The sequence below is a fragment of the Anomalospiza imberbis genome, chromosome 12 (assembly GCF_031753505.1).
Source record: "Anomalospiza imberbis isolate Cuckoo-Finch-1a 21T00152 chromosome 12, ASM3175350v1, whole genome shotgun sequence".
Taxonomy (NCBI): Eukaryota; Metazoa; Chordata; class Aves; order Passeriformes; family Viduidae; genus Anomalospiza; species Anomalospiza imberbis.
The window spans coordinates 16,650,574-16,664,600 of NC_089692.1; the positions used below are offsets into that span (position 1 = coordinate 16,650,574).

At 45.8% G+C, this 14,027-nt stretch overlaps 1 protein-coding gene across 4 annotated transcripts in view; it reads left to right on the forward strand.

The window, feature by feature from the left end:
- The window catches only part of CMIP (c-Maf inducing protein), a 130,975-nt gene that overhangs the window by 84,669 nt on the left and 32,279 nt on the right, over positions 1-14,027 (forward strand). For all 4 annotated transcript variants that reach the window (XM_068203096.1, XM_068203097.1, XM_068203098.1 and 1 more), the window contains exons 4-5: positions 11,464-11,625; positions 12,783-12,824. In XM_068203096.1, coding sequence (XP_068059197.1) covers positions 11,464-11,625; positions 12,783-12,824 — 204 coding nt within the window. The remainder of the gene's footprint in view (positions 1-11,463; positions 11,626-12,782; positions 12,825-14,027) is intronic.

A 14,027-nucleotide genomic window follows, 5' to 3' on the forward strand; every position in this document is an offset into this window, starting at 1 on the left:
GCACAGCACTTTGTCCAACCCAAGGAGGCTCTCAGCAGCACACTGGGGTGCCAGCCTGGATCTGAGCTGCTGCTCTGAGCTGCCCTGCCCTCATCCAGCCATAGGCACACGTGCTTTGTGCACCCCTAGCTGCCTCCTGTATTGCCAAAATGGCCTTTCCTAAGGAGGCAGAACTCAAGCCAATTAATGGCCTGGTGGTGAAATTTGAGTAGAAACTAGATAGTTATTTTCTATCGTGCTTTAGCTAAGTCAGGACCAGCTCTAAATTTTCCCCTCTAGACTTGGATGCTATCCTATTCAAACTAATATTAGGTCTGAAGATAGAGGGGTGTCAAAAACAGCTGAATAAACAGGTCAGCTTGTTATTGTGTGCTTGGGTCTCAGCTCTGAAGAGGAGCAGATACAATTGCTGGAATATGTTGTTTCTCAGGAATGCTGAGCTGCTGGCCAAGAGAGATCCTCGGGTTTTGTGCTGGTGAATTGCTCCTCCACGTTATTCCAGGGCTGACCTTATGACTAATCCTTTGCAATTCAGGATTTTGAGGTCATGGTGACCAAGAATTTCACCAAATTGCAACTTCTAATCTCTAGTTGTCATAATATAGAGCTGCACCAAAATTACTCTCTTGTTCATGTTTCTGGCTGCAGAAATACCTGGTTTTAGGAGATCTCTTGTGGAGACAGGACAAGACTGGTAGGCTTTCCCAGGAGTGTAATTATCCTCCTGGCATGACGCACTGGGTGTGAAAACCTAACTCTGGGAGATGTCACATGCTAAGTGCCTTGTTGAGCTGCTGCCATGGGGCCCAGTTCTGCATCCTGAATCTCGTGAGAACTCTTGGTGTCAGAAGACCTCCATGACCCTGAAGGAGCAAAGGGGCATCTAGGTGTTGTTTTAAATTTCTCTTTCCTTTCTTGCACAGTTTTTTCCTTACATTATAGTATACATGATGTGTTAGGGGATTGTAAAACTGCTGCTGATACCCAAAGAAAACTGTAAAACAGTATACTGCAAGTGTCACAGCCTGTATCATCTGCCCTAGCTCTTGCTGTAAGCCTCATGTTCATCTAGTCTGTCACAGCTCCTTGTCTTTTTTCCTAGAACACTGATTGTTTTAAAATTAGGAAAAAAAAAGTATCCAAAAGCAAGTATGTCCTTCATTCCCCTCTCTTCATTCAGAAGCCATTGCATTGCAGCTATTTCCCGTTGCCTGGTCTCTGGTGCTCTTTACTGTCTTACTTAAGATGGGAATCCTGGATTGGGCTGTGTGAGCAGAGGGGAGATCCATCAAGGACAGCAGGGATGTTGTGAGTGATTCTGAACAGGAGGTGGGCAGTGGTTCTGGGAGCACCCCAGTGGTCTCTGGTTCTCTGCAAGGATGTGAGTCTTGGGATCAGACAGCTGAAAGCTGCGAGTCTTCATTCAGTCTTGCACATCACACAGCACTTGTACAAAGGAGGAGGAAAACAAGGAAGTTGCAGAAATCATGGGGCATTTTGGTAGGCTTGAAGAGTTGCAGGAGGTTTGGGGGTTTGTGCTGATGTGGCACAATAAGATGCAATATAAAAACATGGAACAAAGTGATGGGAATGTTTCAAATGCAAATGCTGCTCTGAAATTGGGCATCTCCCTGTGAGAAACTGGAAAATTCAGTGCTCCAAAGCCCATAAAGAAATACCCTGCTTTTCTGAAGTCCCTTTTAAGATGCTGGCAAGCATCACATCAGCATCCAGTCCCTGCTCTCCCTAAGGCTCTGCAGCAGCTTTCTGACACAAACATGTTCCTCGAGCCGTGCACATCTCTCTTGCTGACGACATTGATGATGCAGGTGCACAAGAGAGAAGCCAATTCCAAAGCCATTTATGGTGTTGAGGAGCTAGAAAATCAGCAAAATAATACATTTGCCAAGGAGGAGAAAGTGAAACAGGTGGGTAAACGCCCATTTGGAAGGTTTTGCTGACTGGTGAGAGGGGAGGAGAGCAGAAAAAGCTGAGGGTGTCCACTGCCAGCAGTAGAGAGTAATAAGGAAAAGGGATGATGTGGCTTTTTAATCCATTTTGCATATCTGGGAAGAAATAATTGCTGTGTGTGCTACTTGGTGCTACCTCAGCTTACTGGAATTTCCCAGAAAATGAAGGGGGGATAGATTATCTTCTGCAGTTATCTTTTGTTAGCCATTGCTACAATGTGTAGCGATGGTAGCTGCTTACTCCCAGTTGGAGGTGGTTTCTCAGGTGGCAGTTCTTCCGATCCGGGTCCTCACATGCCTGAAATTACTGGCATGTGCATGTGCAGATGAGGCCACCACGTCCTGTTTTCCCGTTGATGACCAGCTCTCTCGTGCCTGAGTGGGATCTGAAGGGTGCAGTGCCCGAGCAGGGGGCTCTGCACAGCAGGTATGCCTGGCTGTGCTCCATGGTGGCCTTGTGCACAGCTTTGTGCTTTGCCAGACCTGGTCAAAGTGCAGTGATGATAAGATTGTGCATGCTCTTTTTTTCCCTACGCAGTATCTTTTCTCTGCAGTGGCCAAGTCATTTATTCCCACCACGGGCTGAGAGCTGGCGGATGCCGAGGCTCCACAGACACAGCCATCATGTGTAGAACATAAAGGGCGTGAAGAGAAAAAGAATTGGGCACCTGGATCACTTCAGCTGGGTGTCAGAGGCATTTTATAATGTAGTCAGTAACTGTAGGTCTCTTCACAGAGAAGGACACGGCAAGGACCACACCTAGATGGCACTTAATGTCACAGTGCCTTGTGTCATCTGTGCTTTGTTTGCTGCATGTCAAAATCCACAGTCACACTGTGTCTGCTGTGCTTTAGTTATTCAGTACTACTTTTTTCCCCTGTGCACTCAATGCAGTTAGTCTGCTGAAGGCTTCAGAAAGTGTGGAGTGTGTATGGTACACATATTCCTGCTTTTTTCTAGTAGCCTGCTTTTTTTAAGGTTTATTTTTGTTTGTTTTTTGTTTGGTTTGGTTTTTTTTTTTTTGTTTTGTTTTTTTTTTTTTTTTTTAATCTGACATAATTTTTCTGACTCTGGGTCATGCTGCAAATACAGGAGCAGATCAGATTCACACTTCTGTGGAAACTGTGGGTTTTGCCATAACACTGAGATCCTGATGTACAGGCAGTGGCCATGTGGGGCACTTGCTGCTCTGGAGAAAAGGGCCAACTGCAGGGAGCAGTGAGGTCCTGCAAGAGGAGGAGGCAGCTGTGTCTGAACATGTTTGAAACCTTCCCTCTGCTAATGAGTCAGAGGTTGTTCAAGTCCTGTAGCTCAGCATCGTGTCTGGCTCCTGCCCTGTTGTGTAAGGCTGGCAAACTCTTTATGAAAATTTTTCTCACTCATTCTAAAGAAGATATTTAAGTAACTCAGGAGGGTTGAAAATCAGGTTTAAACTTCCTCCTCACCAGCCTGCAGTTAGGGCAAACCTTTCCTATATGTCTGGGACAATTGTGTTGATAAACTGTTTTGAAGTTTGTTCTCCTGCCCAAGATAAGGAGGAAAAAATGTGTGACTTCTGCATAGTAAAAAAAAATCAAACCAAATCACCCAAATGCTCATGGGCAACATATTTTAGAATATTTCTTCATTTGGGGAGATGTCACATGAAATTTTCAACCCAAGATGCCAGCTTTGTCTCTACCAATGCTTTTTGCAAGCAGGGAGTGGCTTGTGCTTCTGCTGGAGTATCTGCAGTCATAGTGAAATTCCGCATAGCCAAAGCAACATTAAAAACAAACCCCAGCTTGGCTCTGGTATGAAAAATACGGAACAGCAGTTGCTGTGTGCAGGATGAAAGCTGATGTTTTGCCAACCTGAAGTGTAAAGCTGGTGCTGGAACTGGGGCCTGAAGAATGGGAGTGTTTGCCAAAAGGAAATGGAAGCAGGGATGGAGGGTTTCGGGGAATGCATCAGCATCAGCCATGCCAAAAAATGTCTCCCCTGTGGACAGGTCTGATTACAAGAGTAACCACATTAGCCCAGGCAAAGTGCAGCTGGAGCCACCGTTGGCTTTTCACGTTTTCTAGCTGGGTTTACAGCATCTCAGATGCAGGAATGAGGTAGAGCTGGGTTTGGCTCGACCAGCTGTACTCCTGCATCTTATAGAGACTCGAGGGCTGTGCAAGGATTGGAGGGAAGACAAGGCACCAGCAGAAACAAAGCCCAGTTTCTTTGCTTGGTAGTGGGGAGGTCTGCCAAGGATGACCTCTTCCCTCCCTGCTTAGGGAGGCTAGAAGGAAGCCACAATTTTTGAGTTGCTTCCAGTTTTTGTAGGCACACACACTGCATTTGCATGCAGGTTTGTCTTCGGTGGAGCTCATGAATTTCATGGTTTTAGTTTTCTTCCTTTCCCTTGGGTAGAATATCCTTCCTGTTCCATCCTCTCATCCCCTGTTATTACTGAAGGATATATTTGCAGCAGTGTTGAGCACATCAGAGAGCAGAAGCCCAGAAGGATGGGCAGTCACTTGACAGCTGTGTGCAAAGGAGGTGGAGCTATATATATATATATATATATATATATATATATGTAGATAAGATATATAATATGCTTCAGGAGCAAGTTGTTCAGTGTGTTCAGTGCATTAATGTTGCAGCTGCCCAATGTCATGTTGAGAGGTGACTGAGGAGCCTCCCCTGTCACCCCCTCTTTGTCCCGTGTCCACTTTGCGCTTCTGTTGGATCAAGCAGGAATGCGTTTTGTTTCTGTTCCATGCTTTTAAAATTGTGTTTATTTCAGCATTCTTTCCCTTTGCAGTGGTACTGTCCCAGTGGTACCTGAGCAAAGGACAAACGCTGTGCCTGGGGGAAGTGCCTGTGTGGTTGTTCCAGCTCGTGCATCGGTAACAGCTGAACCCACGTCACCCCTGGCTGGACCCAGTGAACTCTGGCAGCTCTGGGACAGAGCTGACCTGAGCCTTTGGGGGGTTCTTGCCTGGCTTGGTGAGATCTGGAGCAAGGTGGCAGACACTGGTGGAAAAAAACAGGTGAATCAGGGTAGACTGGAAAAGGTGGTGGCCGGAGATGTGAGATGGGGAAGCACAGCAATAGGGTGTCAACATTCAAGTTGCTGCAGGCACAGAGCCTGCCAGTGGTGTTTCTCCTTGGGGTACCAGGATCCAGCAATTGCTTTGGAGGCCTGAGGGTCAGAACACTTCAGTTCTGCTCTGTTCCTGGCTTGCCATATGACCTCAAGGAAATCACCTTGGTTTTCTTGGTCTTTCTCTCCTTCTTGCTTTTAATCATCTAGACTGAGAGCTGCTCGGCGCAGAGAATGTCACTGGGTGTATTTACTCAGGCCACAGATTCACAGGTGCCAGTCTCAGTGTAATAAATAATGGTGATTTTACCAGGATCTTTTTTATATGAGTTGGCGAAAAATGAAGTGTTATTTAGACCCTAACTGAGTGAGAGTCAGAAGAGCCTATCCTATAATATTTCCCTCCATTTCTCTGGCCTGTGGCAAGGAATTTATAGGAAAGTGAGCCTCAACCAAGGCAATTGCATTCAGAGAAGCAACTGAAGCAGAGTACTTGATGCACTACAGCATTTTGCACTGGGTAGAATGAAATATGCAAAAAAATGCTGTGACCTGAAAATATGGCGGAGAGCAAAAGCTTGCTGCTGCTGTTTGGCAGCATATCTCTATTTTAGAGAGCAGCACATTAGTCTTTCTGTACAGAACTTTCAGAAGTTCCGGAAGAGTTTGATTACTGCAGCACAAGCAGTTTGAAGTCCCTGATTTAGAAAAGTTTCCATAATCTCATCCCAGCCCTTTGCCTGGATTGGGACTTTCTATAGACTTAGTCTTTTCAGGTAAGTTTTTTTTTTTTTTTCTTTTCATATTGGTAAATGTTGCAGGTAGGAACATCGTTCCAAAAGCTTTCAGTGGATTCAGCTGGTGATTTGAGTCCATCTCTGACTAGCAGGGAAAATTCTGTTAGCAGCAAGTTAACCTTAGGTGTTTTTCAGAATACCAAGAAGTTAGTGATACCTGCTAATATGAAAAGCAGAATACAGGTGTGGCTGACTTTGGGGATGCCATGCCCTCTTTGTTTTCATGAAGATAATGAGTTAAAGGTCAAAATGCCAGCAGGTGATGCTGCAGAATGCATGGTGCACCTGGGCTTTGTAGGACAGGCCAACATGTGTGTTGGACATCGCCAGGAACTCTTCCTGTTCCTTGTTACGCAGCATTTGAACAAAATGTTCTGCTGCAGTGGAGAAAACTTTCCCGAGTCTGCTCTCTGTTGTTTTTATCTCTGCAGATTTGCATCTAGCAAGAGGCACCTCCATTTTACATAACCACTGTCAACATCAAGTGTAACACTAGCCCGTGTCACCCGTCCCCGCAGAGAGCTGGGGGGACCTTTGTGCGGGAGCCTGACCTTTTCCCTCTTGCTGGAGCTGCTCTTGTTGCTCAGCAAGAAATAAACAATTGCTGGCACCCACAGCCCTCCAGGGCAGCGCCCGTTCCTGCAGGAGCTGCAGCCTGTCCCGTATCTTCAGGAGCTGCAGCCTGTTCCGTTCCTTCAGGAGCTGCAGCCTGTCCCGTTCCTGCAGGAGCTGCAGCCTGTTCCGTTCCTTCAGGAGCTGCAGCCTGTCCCGTTCCTGCAGGAGCTGCAGCCTGTCCCGTTCCTGCAGGAGCTGCAGCCTGTCCCGTTCCTGCAGGAGCTCCAGCCTGTCCCGTTCCTGCAGGAGCTGCAGCCTGTCCCGTTCCTTCAGGAGCTGCAGCCTGTCCCGTTCCTGCAGGAGCTGCAGCCTGTCCCGTTCCTGCAGGAGCTGCAGCCTGTCCTGTTTCTCCTGGGGCTCCAGCCTGTCCCGTTCCTGCAGGAGCTGCAGCCTGTCCCGTTCCTGCAGGAGCTGCAGCCTGTCCCGTTCCTGCAGGAGCTGCAGCCTGTCCCGTTCCTGCAGGAGCTCCAGCCTGTCCCGTTCCTGCAGGAGCTGCAGCCTGTCCCGTTCCTGCAGGAGCTCCAGCCTGTCCCGTTCCTGCAGGAGCTCCAGCCTGTCCCGTTCCTGCAAGAGCTGCAGCCTGTTCCGTTCCTGCAGGAGCTGCAGCCTGTCCCGTTCCTGCAGGAGCTCCAGCCTGTCCCGTTCCTGCAGGAGCTGCAGCCTGTCCCGTTCCTTCAGGAGCTGCAGCCTGTCCCGTTCCTGCAGGAGCTGCAGCCTGTCCCGTTCCTGCAGGAGCTGCAGCCTGTCCTGTTTCTCCTGGGGCTCCAGCCTGTCCCGTTCCTGCAGGAGCTGCAGCCTGTCCTGTTTCTCCTGGGGCTCCAGCCTGTCCTGTTTCTCCTGGGGCTCCAGCCTGTCCCGTTCCTGCAGGAGCTGCAGCCTGTCCTGTTTCTCCTGGGGCTTCAGCCTGTTGTGTTCCTGTAGGAACCTCCCTGTTAAAAGACTCAAGCCATCCTTTGCAGGCTGCATGTGGTAAAGGGGGAAGAGAGCTAGAATTTAGCAGGCTCTTCAGCATTAGGGATGGCCATTAATTTTCTTTATGTAATGAAATAGTATTTGCTAATGGGAAGACAGGTTCCTGAGAGTACAGAATGTTCTCTGGCTGACAGTGGAAAAGCAAGGATGAAATTTTGTCATCAAAAAGGCTAACTTCATTTTTCCCTTTTTGGATCAGGTGTGGTGGCTACTTTAAGATGTTCCTAACATGAAAGGTCTTGCTAGGGCTGAATAAGGCAAATGTTCCATCCTGGCTGATTTGTGCATTAGAGTCCATTTTTCTTAGCTGTTGACTACATCAGTATTATCATTCTTGTCCAAGAAAGTGGTGTATGAGCAAGGGCTACAAGATGAGGCTATTATAGGATAGAAAAAGATACGAAGATCTTACTTCAAAATGCTTAAAGTTTCCTAGGCTCTCTTGAACTTCCTGTTCACAGCAGTGTTCAAAGGCTTTTGAGTACTGATGGTAAAAGCAACTGCTTATAGATTTTTGTCACATTCCTAGCTTAATAACTCTAGAAAAGTAATTTTTCATATGTGGACTTCAGTTCTTTCCTCCTGTAAAAGAGGATTGAGACTTAGGTCTTGGAGTTTCTGCAAGACTTAATTAATTAGAGTGATTTGAGAATGAAGGATGCCCTGTCAGTGTCACTTATTTTCCTCATTCTGCTTCTTCTGGGTACTTAACAAATTCAGTGGTTTTCCATTGAAAGTCAGCATAGCAAGATTTTGGAGTGACACTGGCTGTGTAGCTCTGGCTGGTCAGTAACTAGGAGGGTCAAATTCCAAGTTGGCATATCTTATTTTCACTCACATAAATTTTCACAGGAGCTGCTGCTTTTAGTGAAATCTCCCTAGGAACTGGATTCCTACCCTGGTATTTTTCTTGTTCAGGCTATTAATGATAAATGTTGCGTGAATTTTTTCAGCAACTTGAAGGCATCTTTTACACCTACATCCAGGGGGCATGAACCCCTGGACTGACATTCTTGTTCTCCATGTGGCTCTTTACCAGGCAGCCTTGTTTTTCAGCTTGTGAGTGATTATTACTCCTTGCTCCGGAGCCAGCACAGGTAGAAGGGAGCAGATGGCTCAGTGTTGCCTAAGTGCTTGCTGAGACACAGCAAATTGCTTCTGTAACCCACTGATAGGTTTCAGGCTTTAATTGAGGCTTTCAGCAAGGCGCTCAACAGTGAAAAGCATTCTGCTGAGAAAAACAGCACTGTAACCATGGCCAAAGGTTCAGGACAGCAGAGTTCAACCCTCTTGGGGATGGCTCCTCTGTTTATTTATTTATTTATTTTCTGCTGCTTTCCCACCATCATTCAAGACTCCTGTAATGTCATTTGCAGGCTGCAGCTCAGTCTGTCAGTGCCACTCAATCCTTTGTGCTGGAAATGTGAAGCACACACTGATAAATTTGGATTCTGTGCTTGCAGCAGGCTCGTTGTGTCTGCAAAGGTGGCTGTTCCCTGATGCTCCCTTTGAGTTCCTGCCTGCCTGCTCTGCAGGAGCTTTGGTTGGTCTTCCCTGCATGGCAGTGGGTAAAGCTCCTGCTGTCTTCCCTCTGATGTACGTCAGCATCATCAGAATTCTGACTTGTAATGGACATCTCTGAAAGGGAAAGAAAAACTCCCTTCCTCCTCCCTCACTCCAAGCAAGACTGGATTTGACAGCGAAAGAAGGATGTTTGTGGTGGAGTTGTCTGAGCAGTGTCCTGTTGGGCAAGAGTTTCCTTCAGCAGCTTCCCCTTAGGCTGAAGGAGCTGCTCTGAAAATGAGTTGTAACTCACCCAAAAAGGGGCAGCCCAGAGAGGCAGGGTTCCAATAACCCAGTGGTCTAACTCATCCTCCCTTGTCCCCACATTTTGTCAGCTTCTAATTCTGCTTTGAGTTTGACTTCTCCACCAGTACAGAGCCAAGGGGTCAGTTTCAGCACTGGAAATTGTATCTCTTGAGCCAGCTTGGTTTAGTGTCCTCAATTAGTCAGAATGGCGTTGTTTCCAGTTTAACAGCTGTCTAATTAGTCAGAAAGGAGTTGTTTCCAGTTAAAAAAATGTCTGGTTGTCTTAGATTTAGTGCTGGATTGGGTCTAACAAAAAGACCCTAAATAAAGGCACTACATGAATAAGAGAAATTAAATTCTATGACTGAAGATTCCTAAAGAGTCCAAGAAATCTGTGATGTAGAAGTAGTGCTGGTAGCTTAAAGTCACCGTTGGATTTGCTCTGTCCCAAGGAGCTCAGAAGAACAAAGATTTTTGTGCAGTTTTGAAATCCCAGCCATATATGATAATGTCGGCAGCATGTTTTTATGTTCCTTTAGCTTTTCAGTGGCTTAAAATGCACTGGAAGTGTGAACTAGACTGCCAATGTGCTTTTGTACTTGGCATGAATTTAATTAAAAAGATAATTGGATTGCTTTATCAGCCTTGACATGTCAGCCTAGTGCCACTCTCCTCTCCCCCCTCTAACAATGCTGACAAACAAACCCAGTGCATATGAAATCTGTATTATTCTGCATTGTTCTCTTCTCTTGTGTTTCAGGTGGGGGTTCAGAGGTGACTGTTTGCTGCTGAGCAGTAGATCTGCTCCAGGGTGGGAAGGAAGTGGCTGATAAGCAGAGAGCCAGTGTGGTCAGATGGTTCCTGCTGGGGCTGCCCTGGGCCAGCGCAGGGGGAAATGCCAGGAGCCACAAAGCTCCAAAGCAAAACAAAGCACACAGGCCCTTTGCAGAGTCCCCTGCCTGTGTTGCACTCATGCATAGTCCAAAACGTGCAGCTGAAGTCTGCAAAGCTGCCCAAAATGGGCAGTGTATGTGATTTTTGTGGAAATGCTGCCGAGGAATGCAAGATCCATTTTTAGTGCAAAACTCTGATGTTTTCATGTAAACATGAGTGCCCAGCCAGTGCTGTTAAATAAACCTGAGCATGTGTCCAGCCTTCTCAACATCCCTTTTTGCAGAGGACCAGGCTCGTGCAGAGAGGGGAGTGGAAGGGCATGTGAACTAAACGCAAGTGTGGTCCTGGCAGTTGCTGTCCCTCAGTGCAGAGCTCCTTCCCTGCCTCTGGCCCTGCCTCCACGCTCTTCTGGAGCCCCTCCTGGCTCTCATGTGCCCTTCATGTTGTTTTCAGAAGTGACGTTTGAACACTCATCATCATTTCCTTGAACTTGTAGAGTGCCACCAAGCCACCTTTGGGAATTCGGGTGGTTGGGTTTTCTCTAAAGATTACTTTTCAGAATATAAAGCAGCCTCTGTTCCAGTAGTTTATGGTCACACGGCTGCTGAGGAGTAAGAGTTGTCCTCTGCTTATCCAGCTGGTCTGTGGACGGGGCAGCTGATGAAATAGCTTGGACATGGTCAGGGGCATGCAGGGAACTGGGGCAGATGGGGTTAGGCAATCAGGAATGCTGTTCTTGAGAGTGGAAATGCTGTTGTATGGATGATTTAGAGACTTGACAAGTTGGCTTCTGTTACAGCTGGAGGGTGGCATCATGACTTTTCAGGCTCCTTCAAGACAAAAAAAAGCCTCTTGGTCTATGAGGTTTTTTTTTTGCTTTGGTAAAATTGATTGAAATGGATTCTGAATGTGAATTCACATTCAGAATAAAGGATCTATAAGAGTGATGTTTTGATGCCCCCCCCCTTGCTTAATGAGTCTCTTAAGAAGAACTTAAGCTTTAGAAACAGTTCAATAGCAGGTATCTGTTGTTAGCCTGAGGAAGAAGATGTTTGTGAGAGGAGGTGACGAAAAGAAACATGCTCTGGAGTTTAAAAAAACTCATTTTGACATGAAAAGAATCATGGTTTCTCATTGCTTCCACAGAAGAAACTGGTTTTGACATAAAAGGTTTTCTTGTCCGTTTAAATGTTTCAAGTACAGCTTTTCAGCCACCAGAAAAGGCAAAACTGGTGGTACAGAGCAGCCCCCTGGGGCAGTAGGAGGCACAGCTGCATTCAAGGGGTTTATGGTGGTGTCAGTGTGGCCCTTTCACGTGTCTTGCAGAAGAAGATTTACAAGTACAAGAAGGTGCTGAGTAACCCCAGCCGCTGGGAGGTGGTGCTGAAGGAGATCCGGACGCTGGTGGACATGGCACTGACGTCCCCGCTGCAGGACGACTCCATCCACCAGGCACCCCTGGAGATTGTCTCCAAGCTGCTCTCAGAGGTACCTCAGCAGGGCTCCTGTTGCTCTCAGATGAGAGGCAAACAGTTAAAAGTTTGGGGGTGGGTTTTATTTTAACTTGGCCCGTCAAAATTCTGCCTGCGAGTCTGCTCGTGACTTCTGCTCACTTGAGTGGAGTTTGCACTTGCTGGGGAAAGGAAAATTTGACCCATCTTACGTAGATTTCTAGAAAAAAAAACAAGCCCCATTTATGGTGTGTTTGTTGGTTTGGTTTTTTTGGTTGGTTGGTTTTTTGTTTCTTTGGTTTTTTTAATTATCTCTGGTAAATTTACATGGGTTTAACTCATGCCTTAAGTCAGTGGTAAAGCTCCCTTTGACTTCTATTCCATTGGCTTTGCTTCCATGACCAATATTTTTTGTATCAATATATATGCACACACCAATAAATTAATTGTGTAGCTATTTTATTTTTATGAATTCTGGTAAAGAAAAGCATATTTCTTCAGAGTTATCTATCTTCCTCCTATAACATCTGTTTCAAATACGTAACTTTTCATTGGAAGGAAATGTAATGCCAAGCAGGCTTTTCTTGTCTTAGTTCTGATGTGATAGCAGAAGGACTTGATGTAAGTAAAGAAATCCACTACTGTTTTTTCTTGCAGTAGGCAAAAGTCTTAGCAACTCACACCATTGTAACTTCTGGGTGGATCATGCTGCTGAAAAAACACAGAGCAAACTCTTCTGCATGGGTGGTAGCATAGGTGACTTCCAGTCAATTTATTGGCTTTTTCTGGTACCATCTTTAAAGAAAGAATTTCGGGAAAACTGGCCACAAAAAACCCCGCCACAACAATCCTTTTAATAATTTTTGTAGAGACATACAGCTTGTCCTAAGAAAACATTTTAAAAAGAAATGTATTGCTGGCTTTACTTTCTCAACTGATGGAGACCTCTGGCATCCTGGTGTTAGTGTGCTGAGCTGCAGGAGCAATGAAGGCTTGCACCAGTCCTCACAGCAGGCACTGTACCAGCTCCTTTAGGAGGATGATTTGAATGCCATGGTTTTTATTCAGAAAATAAGCAGTTGAGTCTTGAGCCTTTCTCCTTGTGTCTGGTGGTAGCTGGGGACTGTGTGTGCTGGTGTACCAACTCAAGAGTGCTCTTCGCTCGCTCATCTTTCTTCTATTCAACTCTTTCAGAACAACAACTTAACCACTCAAGACCATGAGAGCATTATTGTGGTGAGTATCTTTCTGTCAAAAGCTGAGGACAAATCTATATTATTTGATAACAGTTCTCTTAGGGCCTGTCTCTGCCCCAGTGAAGTAGGGCAAATGTGAAAGCCTTTCGACCAATGCTGCTGAGCTTAGACAGGCATGAAAACCATTTGTCTGTTTTTTGTGTGGCTTTGTCATTTCTCTATTCTTGTTTCATAGATGAATTACAATAAAGCTTTCTCATCAGTCTGTGTGAGAGAGCACAACATGCTGAGTGTTAACAGTGTTTCCAAATGGCCTCCTTAGGAGGCTACACAGCAATATCCATATCTGTATCTGTACTTTAAATAGTCAAACCCCATCATTTCCAGATGTGCCCTATAAAACCCTTAGGCTGAGTAGTTTCCTGAGGGGCTGATGCTACCATATACAGAATGTCTCCATTGCTGAGGGTATGTGAGCAAGGGATTGCTCTTGTGTCATTCCAGTTTAACTCCCAGCTAACTTATTTGTAAAAATATCCCCTTCAACTTTTTTCTTTTTTGTAGGTCACATTTATTTAGACATAGAAATAAGTGAATCAAATGGCAGCTCTGTTGCTTGTGAAACAAACTATAAGATCTCAGCAGTTTGTCAGAGGTGGAACTTGGTTCCTCATCACTGTGATTTTAATTTCATTCTCTGGCAATTTCCAGGAGATTTTCACAGTAACCTAATCTAGAGCCTCACCACCACCACCTGATTGTATCACATCTCTGTGACTCTTTCTGCAAAATGACAAGGTGGCAGGTAGCTGCTAGTAGGTGTTAATTGTGTTTAACTGCTGTTTAAGATACCCTTTTAGCTGAAATCAGCCACTGAGAAAAGTTTCTGAAGTAGCATTTACTTTTCTTTGCTATAACTTTCATTTAACTTTAGTGCCAAGGGTAGTTCAAGCCCCCCAGTTACAACTGGTTGTTTTTGGGGGAAGGATTTTTTAATAAAATATGGGAGGTGGCCCATCTGTGAGCAGGGCAGGTGAACCTGGTGGCCTCCAAAGATCCTTTCAGCCTGTGTTATTCCTCTGTTCTGGCTTCTTCAGTTCAAGTCCTGCTCTTATGTAGGTTGTGCCCAAGCCTTTAAGGTGCTGGCAGTTCCTGGGCATTCAGAGCTCACTGCCATTACCCAGATAACCTGGGCTATTCCTGGAAAGAATTGCTAATACTGTGTGTTTATGTAGCATGTGGA